Source organism: Paramisgurnus dabryanus, chromosome 5 (genome assembly GCF_030506205.2).
Source record: "Paramisgurnus dabryanus chromosome 5, PD_genome_1.1, whole genome shotgun sequence".
Taxonomy (NCBI): Eukaryota; Metazoa; Chordata; class Actinopteri; order Cypriniformes; family Cobitidae; genus Paramisgurnus; species Paramisgurnus dabryanus.
The window spans coordinates 21,287,277-21,300,189 of NC_133341.1; the positions used below are offsets into that span (position 1 = coordinate 21,287,277).

Genomic DNA, 12,913 nt, shown 5'->3' on the forward strand with positions numbered 1-12,913 from the left:
GACAAAAGTGTGTCTGTTATATCTGTAGCTCTTCAGTGATGTAGCATATAAAGCCAGGGACCGGGAAGATCTGATTGCAGGAATCGACGAGTTCCTGGATGAGGTGATTGTGCTTCCACCCGGAGAATGGGACCCCAAGATTCGCATTGAACCCCCCAAAAAAATTCCTTCGGCTGACCAAAGGTAAACCTCACTCTTTGCAACTTTATTGAAGGGCCCATATGCGTTTCATCTTTAACACTGCTCTTGGTTTTGCGGAAAAGGAAGTCTGTGTTTTCTCTCAATGAGCTGGGTCATGTGAATGGATCCGTGGGTGGTGGAGGACCCATTGGTGAAGATGAGGAGATGCCTGTGCCACATGAGCTTGGAGAAGAGCTGGCGTATACTGGGAGGTGTGTTTGAATGCGTTGACAGCGAGGGGATCATCTTTAGTTTAAATATTGGCTTATTACAATAGACTGTAAATAATATGGACGTAGTGTACATGATGTCACCCATAGGTTAGTGGAGAGGTTTTTGAGCCTCAAGTGGCCACGCCCTTAATTATGCAGAACTTTAAGACTAATAAAAAATGTATTCATACAAAATAATCACTCCTCTCACAGTTTTCATGAAGGGCAAATTACACTATATAGATCAAAAACATATATTTATTTCTGCTGTGAAGTTGGCCATTTTAACATAGGGGTCTATGGGATTGACTCCCTCTTAAAGACAGTCGATGAATTGCAGCTTTGCGTTGACTTCACGATAGAGACAGAAAATTGCCACCTTGCCCAAAACATCTCCGAAATGCTTTGGTAGAAAGGTTTAAAACCCTAAAGCTCCGAATTATTTTGTCTTATCTGTCTTTACATATAATTGAAAGATACTTTAAGGTTCACTCAGCCGAGTTCAAGTCTTAACCATTATGTCAATATAAAGAAAATGTAACCGGTCATTTGGCACTTCTGCTAGAGGGTATGTCAGGACAGATTCAGAAAATAGCAGTGCTCTGCCAATACTTTGTGATAATAACTTAAGATAGAGCTCACCTCTGCCTGTCTTCATAATATGAGGTAAAGAGGAGAGCTTGCTGATGAATAATGCATTTCTGTTTGTCGAACAGGTTCTGTGGCGGCCTTGTGCTTGACATCAAGAGGAAGCTTCCCTGGTACCTGAGTGACTTTTATGAAGGCTTCCACATTCAGTCTATCTCTGCAGTGCTCTTCATTTACTTGGGATGCATAACCAATGCAATCACCTTCGGGGGTCTTCTAGGGGATGCCACAGACAACTACCAGGTAAGTCCTGCAATTTTCTGCTTTTCTGACTCAGGATTTGGCACTTTTGATTAAAGTTGAATGCTGTTATCTTTTATTGAGCACTTTACGAGTAGATTTGGTATAACCCTCTTTATATTTTCTTAACCACTATTTTTTAAACACAATATTTTTTGAGTGGAGAAAATCATTAAAAATAAACAAATAAAATGCAATACAGGATTACATGCTCAACTGTTGCCACCAATTCTGCTGTTGTTTTTTTCAGGAATCTGAATCAATATCTCTTAATATCTCAACACTGTAAACAATTCCTTGTTGCACTTCAATCAACACGAATTTACAATTCATTTAAACTTTCTTGACTAGTGAAGTTATTTCAACTTTATTTTTATAATTTATAGCAACTCCTTGAAAGTCAAATTAATTTCTAATTAATTAAACACAATAATTTAAGTGCAACAAGGAATTTTTACAGTGTAGAAATAAACACTACCATTCAAAGGTTTTAAAACACATAATTCATCAAAACTATGCTATTTTTTAGCATCTTCAAAGTCATAATCCTTTGCTTAGAATTTCTAAAATCATACTCTAAGGGTGCGCAGTGATACCCGTAATTGTTAGTGCAGTATTCATAGCTGTGTTTTTTTAATCATAAATAAAATAGCTATTGACCAATCAGAATCAAGGACTAGAACTAACCTGTTTTATAACTTGGACTAACAATTGAAGAGCTCAGATGCAAAACCCTCTAAGTGCATCTGACATGTTTTCTTGTAAATTTGCATTTTTATCAGACCACCCATCTGGTATTTCTGAATGCCCTGAGGGTGGGATTAAGCGGATTGAAGCAAAAGTATTTGATAAAGGTAGTATACATGCCTTGAACTTTTAATATGAGAGGATTTGGTCAAAATCAATTTATATAATTTTTGACTCAGGATCCGACGTTGATCCGGCGTCAAAGTCCAACGTCAAAATCCGACGTTGAACCGGCGTCAGGATCCGACGTTGAACTGACATTGAATGCAAAAGTATTTGATAAACGTAGTATACGTGCCTTGATTTGGTCAATATCAATTATCTCATTTTTGACTATGGCGGCGTTTAGCAGCTTTTACAACTTGGCTCCTCAATTACATTACAGCCGTTCTGTCATAAGACTTAAAAGCAGGGTCCATGATTTTCGAAAAAACGCTTTGGAAAAAGGAGTCGGGCTGAGTATCAAAACATACTTGTAGCCAATCAGCAGTAAGGGGCATGTATACTTATTAACATCGTTGCCTGGGTTGTGTATGTGTGGGTGGGTCTATCAATAGAAGGTCCAGATTTTATTAGGTTAGCGGAAAGCTAATATTTCATAATAAATGTGCACAGACTTTTACTGGAAAAACATTTATGTTGTCAGTTTACTGTATCCACTTGTGTTGAATTTTGACATCAGATCGAAGTTGGGTCTTGACATCAGGCCCAGGATCCGACGTCAAAATCTGACGTTGTTCCGACATCAAAATCCGTTGTTGAACCGACGTGAAAATCAGACGTTGAACCAACGTCAGGATCCGACGTTGATCCGACATCAAAATCCAACGTTGAACCGGCGTCAAGATCCGACGTTGAACCAGCGTCAGGATCCGATGTTGAACCGACGTCAAGATCCGACCTCAGGATTCGTCGTTGAACATACCTTGAATGCAAAAGTATTTGATAAACGTAGTATACGTGCCTTGATGAACTTATAATATGAGAGGATTTGGTCAATATCAATTATCTCATTTTTGACTGAGGTGGCGTTAAGCAGCTTTTACATCTTAGCTCCTCAATTATATTACAGCCGTTTTGTCATAAGATTTAAAGGCAGGGTCCATGATTTTTGAAAAAGGGAATCGAGCCAAGTACCAAAACATACTTGTAGCCAATCAGCATTGACATCAAAATCCAACGTTGATCCGACATCAAGATCCTATGTTGAACCCACATAAGGATCTGACGTTAAACCCACGTCAAAATCCGACTTGGACCGACGTCAAAATACGACATTGTTCCGATGTTAAAATCCAACGTTGAACCAACTTCAAAATCCGACATTTATTATGAAATACAAGCCTACAGCCTAAAGAGTTTCTGCAGGTATTAAATAGTCTTAATTCACCTTGACATCTGCTCAAAATCCAACATTGACCTGATGTCAAAATCAGACATTGATCTGACATCAAGACCAAGGTGATTTCAAATGTCAACAGAGATCGTGAACCTCGCCTTTTAATACCTTGTTTCCCTTGTCTTTAACCTTCTCTTACTCACTGATTATATCTTTGTCTCTCTCTTTCTCAGGGTGTGATGGAGAGTTTTTTGGGAACTGCTTTGGCAGGCACCGTCTTCTGTTTGTTTAGTGGTCAGCCTCTCATTATTCTCAGCTCAACAGGCCCCATCCTCATCTTTGAGAAGCTACTGTATGAATTCAGCAAGTGAGAGAGCAATCCATCATAATTTCACACTCCATTGTTTGAGGACAATACAGAATAGCCTTGATTGTTCACTTCATTAGCTCTCCCATAAATCATGTCTCTTTACCGATGCAAACTAGCAACTTTTGTCTTGTCAGGACATGCGTTCATCACCCAGTTTATGTTTCTTTAAACTTTCCTTTTCTTCAGAAATAATGATATTGATTACATGGAGCTACGGCTATGGATCGCTATGCACTCATGTGTTCAGTGTTTATTGCTGGTCGCAACGGACGCCAGTTACATCATAAAGTACATGACCCGTTTCACGGAGGAAGGCTTCTCTAGTCTCATCTCCTTTATCTTCATCTCGGATGCTATCAAGAAGATGGTGGGAGCCCTCAAGTACTATCCCATCAACACTGACTTCAAACCAGATTACGTTACTACCTACAAATGCGAGTGTGTCGCTCCTGACCAGGGTAAGTCCGTTCTTGGCATATAAGGGCTGATGGTAAAATGAAATAATTTTGCTTGTCAATAAGTACAGTATGAATTGGATATTTATGTCTTCTTTAATAGTATGTTAATTCAGGTGTTTGAAGAAAACTGGCTAAGTGCATGTGATTACTGTAACTTATTTGTGTTACGTTTGTTTTTGCTGCAAAACCCAAACATGGCTGCTGATTGATGTGAGTACTGTTCAATATTCACAAGACTTGAAGCTGTGTGTGAAATTTAGCACCAAGGCTTTTTAAAATGTATATTACACATCCAGGTCTGTTGCAAAAGCCATATGAAAATACATTGTGGCCATACCTGCAGTCAGTTGCCACAGTTGGCTTTGATCCTGGAAGGAATTTTCGTTTGTTCTCATCCTCCTGTCTGTCTGTCTGTTTCATCCTTTCTTTGTTTGTTTTTAGTGGGAACAATGATCTTCGCTGTTGTAGTCCCGGTGCCAGATAATAGCTCTGCTCTGTTTGGTGTAAGTGCCTTAAATATCTTCATCTCACTCACAAATTTTTGTCTTTGACCAGTGGTAGGCAGTGATTTCTTTTTTGAGGGCGCACGATGCGAAGCTCATCACAACATGTATGTAGCCCGTCATATGTGTGGCTCATCATTTTAAAATATGTGTAAACTTATGTGCATCACAAGTGATGTCAAAATACGAGTCTGCTGAGGGTTTGTGATAAAAGAGAAACTCGCGTTTGCCAAATACTTACTTAATAATCAGAGTTTTGTGTTAAAAGTGTTGATTTTAGAACCAAATAATCTTTCCAAATTTACAGAATAATATTTCTTATATCTATCAGGGCATCATGTTTTGGGGGGTAGTTACGACGACCCCCAAAAGCTTTGACACAATTAGCATCTGCCAAATGCAAAAATGTAGCCTAAATGAATTCTGGGATGAATGAATGCATCTGTAGTTTTGACTGCTCATCCGAGGGGCACAAATTCAAAATAAGTGTTCGGAGTGTCATGTGTGTTGCTTGCGTTTTCAAAATATGTGTTTGTTGCATCATGTAAACCATGTGCATCACGTGCTTTGTCAAAATAAATGCCTGCTGCACACGCGTCAAAACTGTTTATGATAAAAGAGATGCTCACGATCACCAAATACACGCAAGACACTCCCTTAACAGTAAACTCTGATTACACATGAAATTATGCGAGGATCAGGCAAACGCGAGTGTTTCTTTTATCATAAACCTTTTAGACGCTTCTGCAGCAGGCACTTATTTTGGCATGACACGTGATGCACATAGGATCACCCGATGCGCAGAACACATATTTTGAAATTACGAACCACGCACATGACAGGCTACATACATGTTGTGATGAACTTCGCATCGAGCGCCCTCGAAAAAAGAAGTCACCGGCTGCCACTGGTTATTACCATGTTCACACTGTAAAAAAAGATTTGATGGTTCAACTTAAAAAGTAAGTTACCTGCTTGCCTTAAAATTTCGAGCTCATTCAACGTACATTTTAGTTACTTTCACGAGTTCGCATTAACATGTAATGATAGGGAATGAGATAAAGCATATTTTGCGTGCTGTCCGAGGAGAGGGTTGCGAGCTCGAAATTTTAGCCCAAACCCGAGTGCTCCCCACTCTTTAACTGGGATGAATGAAACTAGATGAGAATGAGGTGATGGGGTGGAGCAGGGATGCTGCAAAAAATCTGTCACGGGACAGAGGTGAGGGACTGCCATTTATAGGCCCCTCTTTGCACTGATTGGTTGGATCACATGACCATGCTCCTCATGAACTTAGTTTAATAAACTTCATTAAAAAAGTATGTTAATGCAACTTTTTAACCAACAAATCTTTTTACAGTGCACGAGTCAAATCAAATGAATTTATTACAGATAGATCCAATATTACAGGGTTTGCTGTGTTTTTTCTCTGTACTCTGTCCTGTTTTATTTTCTCTCTCTTTCTTTTTCACTCTTTTGTCCACCATGCATCCAACCCTTCTATTCTTTCCTGTCTTTATGTTCCCCCTTGTCCTCGATTTCTCTCTTTCTCTATGTGCCTGCTGTCTATCAGTTAAATATAACAGCTCTGGACTGGACTCAGTTGAGCAAAAAGGAGTGTGTGAAGTATGGCGGCTCTCTGGTGGGGAATTCCTGCAAATTTGTGCCAGATCTTGCTCTCATGTCCTTCATTTTGTTCTTCGGGACCTACAGTATGACAGTCACTCTGAAGAAGTTCAAGTTTAGCCGATACTTTCCCACAACGGTAAGACCAGTGGATAGAGCTTTTACCAAAAAAATTTTTACAACTACAAGAGTTTCCCATTCATCATTATCTTGGATGCTTTTGGTTAGATTTTAAACTTTTCTTTGAAACATTGTCTGAAATCTGATGAAGGCCTTGACAATGCCCAAAATGTTACATGTTTTAACTCTTTACCCAATTTATTAAAAAAACTGCAGCAAAAAAAATATTTATTTATTTTACGCTGTGTGTACGTTTTGATAATCGTTCCAAATCTGATCTCTGACAACATTGCAAAAAAAAAGTATTTTTGAAAAAAAAATCCATATTTTACCCATAGTTTATAAACAGAGAAAAAAAATCCCATTTTGTTTGTTTGTTTGAAAGCAGAGGGTCTGTTCTTTCATTTGACATATTTGAATGTTTATATATTTTTAGAAGAAATTTTTCATGGAAGACATTTTTTAAAACAAAAAATGTTGGCGAGCAACTTTAAAAAAAAAGGCTGGCAGGGAATGAGTTAACCAATAAAATCAGATGTTTCCAGATTACATAAACATTTCCATGTCGAAACCATGGAGAACATCACCAGCTTGAGATTTGTAATTAAATAATGATAATTTTTTACATTCTGAGGTTATTTGCAAGATGTAAATGTTTTACAAGATGTCTAGGCCCTATGAATTCATACAATCTCATTTGTATGTTTTACAATAATCTGCTTTTGCCCCTGTGATGTTCTGGTTAGGGTCAGGGCTCATGTTTTTTGCATAACCATACATTTTTGTATTATTCACATCATACAAATTCATACTTATCCACCACCATGTAAAATAGGTATATTTTCCCATGAGATCAGGTTGGTTGTTATAAATGTGCAAAACTGAAATAGAAAATCCTCTTTCTGTAATCCTCTTGTTTAGAAAAAAAACAGCCTTAAACTACACAATTTCTTGTACTTTGTTTGTTCATATTTGTTTATATCCTTTTCTTTCCAGCTGAGGAAATTGATAAGTGACTTTTCTATCTTCATGTCCATCATGACGTTTGTGGGCTTGGACATGCTTATTGGTCTAAACACGCCCAAACTCATTGTGCCCACAGAGTTCAAGGTACTGCAAGAGTACATAGAGTACCAATCCCATACACTTAATACCAATTTTTTTTCTCAGTGGTGTATTTTATGTGCTTTATGATTCATGCAGCCCACTCGCTCAGATCGGGGTTGGTTTGTGATGCCTTTTGGAAAGAATCCGTGGTGGGTTTATCTGGCAAGCTTTGTCCCTGCTCTTCTTGTCACCATCCTCATGTTTATGGATCAGCAGATCAGTGCTGTTATCGTCAACCGCAAGGAAAACAAGCTAAAGGTATTAGTGGTAATAGATTTAACATATTATCCTACTTTTAACACTGGGAACACTTTTCTTTATGCTTTATCTTCTATACTTTTATAAAAGGGAAACCTGCGGTTAACCAGCTTTCTCAAAGGTTCATTGTGGATGGGTCATTAAATCCCTGTTCAATTCATCACTATTGATTTTTTCCATTCTCTCTGTCTGTTAAAGAAAGCCTGCGGGTATCATTTGGACCTGCTGTGGGTGGGCATTCTGTTGGTAACCTGCTCGTTTTTGGGTCTGCCGTGGTATGTGGCTGCCACTGTCATTTCCATTGCCCACATCGATTCACTTAAAATGGAGAGTGAATCCAGTGCTCCAGGGGAGCAGCCCCAGTTCCTGGGTGTGAGGTGAGACAGGCATAGCAGCTGCATATGTGGTTTTCTTTAATATACTTTCTACCTGTAAAAGAAGAGTGTGGGTACATATACATTAAATGAAATATTGGCCATTACACAACACTTAATGTGCTCTCTTAATGGCTGCAAAAATATCTGAAGTTGTTTTGTTCACATCTGCATGTCTGCAAAACAATTACATTTAAATTTTAAACCTTTAAATTAACAGCATTTTAAGGTTTTGCAAAATGTAAAATATGTAATGCATACACTCTTAAAAAAAGGCTGGGTTATTTTCAACCCAGTTTTGGGTCAAAAAGGGACAAGCCTAACCCAGAACATTTTTATATTTGACTCAACATTGGATTCAAAGGTTAAATTACAACCCAAGGGGCTGGGCTCATCCCTCTTTGACACAATGCTGAGTTAAAAATATCCAAGCATTTTTTTGTCTGTATGCAATTTGCATGTAAAATATATAATATTTAATGTATAATATTTAAAGGGACTCTAAGTAGGATTTTAAGCGTTTTATTAATCAAAATCAATGTCTTTATTCATAAATATGTCCTCATTGGTGTCAAATGACATCTGCCAATGATCTGACTTTTCTTTGTTTGGACTCGGCGCAGTAACACTCTCCCTCTCCCATTATGAGAGGGAGAAGGGGAGCGGATTTTTCAGGCGAGTCGAAGTACTCCGAAAAGTGCTATTCGCCATACAATATAGTTACCCTTTTAAATCCGCTTAGAAAAAGTGCTACGTTTTATTTTGTACCACCAAACTTGCTCGTATAACTACTCATCTTTAAAAGGAAAAACGTTGATGTGTTTGGTCACTTCTAACTTTATCTCTGTTTGATACCATTGAATGAATGGGGCTAAGCTAAATGCTATCGAAGTGTTGGAGCGCGCCCCAGTGCTTACGTGCACGCACTAAGATGATAGAGGTATATATCAAATCTTCTTAGTTAAGGTAATAACATAGTTTAATATTGAAAATGAGTAGACTATTCCTTTAAAACTTGTTATATTTCCTAATTAAACTAAGGCCTAGTCCTGGCTACAGCTAATCCCTGTCCGCGAAACCTTCCATATAAGAGCAGAACCTGGCATAAAATAGAGAAAATTTGTAATGCATGAACAGAGCTCATAAACAGAATGTTGGAAAATAACAAATGAGTTGAATACAATTTCACAAAGAAAATGAATATCAGACAAAGTATTCAGAAGTTATAAGCAGTTATAACCCCTAGGTGGCACTGTACTCAGACTTCCCAGGTACCTTCAGGACATCATGCTGAAGCTCCCTACTGATTTTTGCACTAATATGTCCAATACTTCAAAACATATAGCAATTTATGACACATTTCAAAATGGCGGACAGGCGGTTTGGTCAAACCCGGCATAATACATAGACAGATTCGGCATGAGCCAAGGAATCCATAGACACCAAGATCATTAGAAGTTATGGGCAAAAGTATCCTTTTTTTTATATCTCATGACCCATGGTGGCGCTGTCCTCAAATTTGTCATGGACCCCCAGTTCATGGTCCACATGAAGGGTACCACGTTTCATTTAAATTGATCAAAGAATGACCAAGAAACAACCTCAGAACCATTTTTGGGTCAATATCGATACTCGTTCATCACTCGAATTCGGTCGCCACTCGAATTCGGTCACCACTCGGATGCCACTCGAATTCGGTCGCCACTCGGTCGTCACTCAAAATTCGGTCGCCAATCGAATTTGGTTGCCACTCGCAAATTGCAAAATGCAGATTGCAGTGCTGTGGTTGGATAGTGCAGATTAAGGGGTGGTGTTATCCCCTTCTGACATCACAAGGGGAGCCAAATGTCAATTACCTATTTTTCACATGCTTGCAGAGTGGTTTATCCAAAGTAAGTTACTGGGTTGATCTTTTTCACATTTTCTATGTTGAGAGAAGCACTGGGGACCCAATTCTACAGAAGACCTGTAGTTAACATTGTATTTAATACACATTTTACATAGTAACGTTAGCTCAGTGTAGTTTTTGTGCCTATTTTTTGCAAAATATGTGAATGGCAAAATATGCGCATATTTGTAGCAAAATATGCGAGTGGCAAAATTGGCGAGTTGCAAAATATGCAAGTAGCAAAATATGCGAGTGGCAAAATTTGCGAATGGCAAAATATGCGCATATTTGTAGCAAAATTTGCGAGTGGCAAATATGCGCATATATTTAGCAAAATATGCGAGTTGCAAAATTTGCGATTGGCAAAATATGCGAGTTGCAAAATTGGCGAGTGGCAAAATATGCGAATATTTTTAGCAAAATATGCGAGTTGCAAAATTGGGGAGTGGCAAAATATGCGAATATTTTTAGCAAAATATGTGAGTTGCAAAAATGCGCATATTTTTAGCAAAATATGCGAGTAGCAAAATTGGCGAGTGGCAAATATACGCATATTTGTAGCAAAATATGCGAGTGGCAAAATTGGGGAGTGGCAAAATATGCGAATATTTTTAGCAAAATATGCGAGTGGCAGAATTGGTGAGTTGCAAATATGCGCATAGTTTTAGCAAAATATGCGAGTGGCAAAATTAATGAGTGGCAACTATGCGCATATTTTTAGCAAAATATGCGAGTGGCAAAATTTGTGCATATTTGTAGCAAAATATGCGAGTGGCAAAATTTGAAGATAAGAAAATATGCGCATATTTTCAGCAAAATATGCGAGTTGCAAAATATGCAAATATTTTAAGCAAAATATGTGAGTGGCAAAATATGTGCATATTTGTATCAAAATTTGCGAGTGGCAAAATTGGTAAGTGGCAAATATGCACATATTTTAGCAAAAATGCAAGTGGCAAAATTGGCGAGTGGCAACTATGCGCATATTTTTTGCAAAATATGTGAGTGGCAAAATTGGCGAGTTGCAAAAAGTGCGAGTAGCAAAATATGCGAGTGGCAAAATTGGGGAGTGGCAAAATATGCGAATATTTTTAGCAAAATATGCGAGTGGCAGAATTGGTGAGTTGCAAATATGCGCATAGTTTTAGCAAAATATGCGAGTGGCAAAATTAATGAGTGGCAACTATGCGCATATTTTTAGCAAAATATGCGAGTGGCAAAATTTGTGCATATTTGTAGCAAAATATGCGAGTGGCAAAATTTGAAGATAGGAAAATATGCGCATATTTTCAGCAAAATATGCGAGTTGCAAAATATGCAAATATTTTAAGCAAAATATGTGAGTGGCAAAATATGTGCATATTTGTATCAAAATTTGCGAGTGGCAAAATTGGTAAGTGGCAAATATGCACATATTTTAGCAAAAATGCGAGTGGCAAAATTGGCGAGTGGCAACTATGCGCATATTTTTTGCAAAATATGTGAGTGGCAAAATTGGCGAGTTGCAAAAAGTGCGAGTAGCAAAATATGCGAGTTGCAAAATTGGTGAGTGGCAAATATACGAATATTTTTAACAAAATATGCAAGTAGCAAAATATGCGAGTGGCAAAATTGGCGAGTGGCAAAATTGGCGAGTGGCAAATATGCGCATATTTGTAGCAAAATTTGCGAGTGGCAAAATATGCGAGTGGCAAAATTGGCGAGTGGCAAAATTGGCGAGTGGCAAATATGCGCATATTTGTAGCAAAATTTGCGAGTGGCAAAATTTGCGAGTGGCAAAATTTCAGAGTGGCAAAATTTCCGAGTGGCAAATATGCGCATATTTGTAGCAAAATATGCGAGTTGCAAAATTGGTGAGTGGCAAATATACGAATATTTTTAACAAAATATGCAAGTAGCAAAATATGCGAGTGGCAAAATTGGCGAGTGGCAAAATTGGCGAGTGGCAAATATGCGCATATTTGTAGCAAAATTTGCGAGTGGCAAAATTTGCGAGTGGCAAAATATGCGAGTTGCAAAATTTGCGATTGGCAAAATATGCGAGTTGCAAAATTGGCGAGTGGCAAAATATGCGAATATTTTTAGCAAAATATGCGAGTTGCAAAATTGGGGAGTGGCAAAATATGCGAATATTTTTAGCAAAATATGTGAGTTGCAAAAATGCGCATATTTTTAGCAAAATATGCGAGTAGCAAAATTGGCGAGTGGCAAATATACGCATATTTGTAGCAAAATATGCGAGTGGCAAAATTGGGGAGTGGCAAAATATGCGAATATTTTTAGCAAAATATGCGAGTGGCAGAATTGGTGAGTTGCAAATATGCGCATAGTTTTAGCAAAATATGCGAGTGACAAAATTAATGAGTGGCAACTATGCGCATATTTTTTGCAAAATATGCGAGTGGCAAAATTTGTGCATATTTGTAGCAAAATATGCGAGTGGCAAAATTTGAAGATAGGAAAATATGCGCATATTTTCAGCAAAATATGCGAGTTGCAAAATATGCAAATATTTTAAGCAAAATATGTGAGTGGCAAAATATGTGCATATTTGTATCAAAATTTGCGAGTGGCAAAATTGATAAGTGGCAAATATGCACATATTGTAGCAAAAATGCAAGTGGCAAAATTGGCGAGTGGCAACTATGCGCATATTTTTTGCAAAATATGTGAGTGGCAAAATTGGCGAGTTGCAAAAAGTGCGAGTAGCAAAATATGCGAGTTGCAAAATTGGTGAGTGGCAAAATTGGCGAGTGGCAAAATTGGCGAGTGGCAAATATGCGCATATTTGTAGCAAAATTTGCGAGTGGCAAAATTTTCGAGTGGCAAAATTTCCGAGTGGC

The 12,913-nt window shown here is 38.0% G+C and overlaps 1 protein-coding gene across 2 annotated transcripts in view; it reads left to right on the forward strand.

The window, feature by feature from the left end:
- slc4a5a (solute carrier family 4 member 5a) overlaps window positions 1–12,913 on the forward strand; it is a 38,757-nt gene that overhangs the window by 10,462 nt on the left and 15,382 nt on the right. Inside the window, exons 9-18 of one of the 2 annotated variants that reach the window (XM_073814695.1) lie at window positions 29–183; window positions 264–392; window positions 1,109–1,283; window positions 3,600–3,733; window positions 3,923–4,194; window positions 4,636–4,697; window positions 6,271–6,462; window positions 7,440–7,553; window positions 7,647–7,808; window positions 8,007–8,185. In XM_073814695.1, the coding sequence (XP_073670796.1) occupies window positions 29–183; window positions 264–392; window positions 1,109–1,283; window positions 3,600–3,733; window positions 3,923–4,194; window positions 4,636–4,697; window positions 6,271–6,462; window positions 7,440–7,553; window positions 7,647–7,808; window positions 8,007–8,185 (1,574 nt within the window). The remainder of the gene's footprint in view (window positions 1–28; window positions 184–263; window positions 393–1,108; window positions 1,284–3,599; window positions 3,734–3,922; window positions 4,195–4,635; window positions 4,698–6,270; window positions 6,463–7,439; window positions 7,554–7,646; window positions 7,809–8,006; window positions 8,186–12,913) is intronic. The other variant, XM_065250283.2, reaches the window with a different exon arrangement.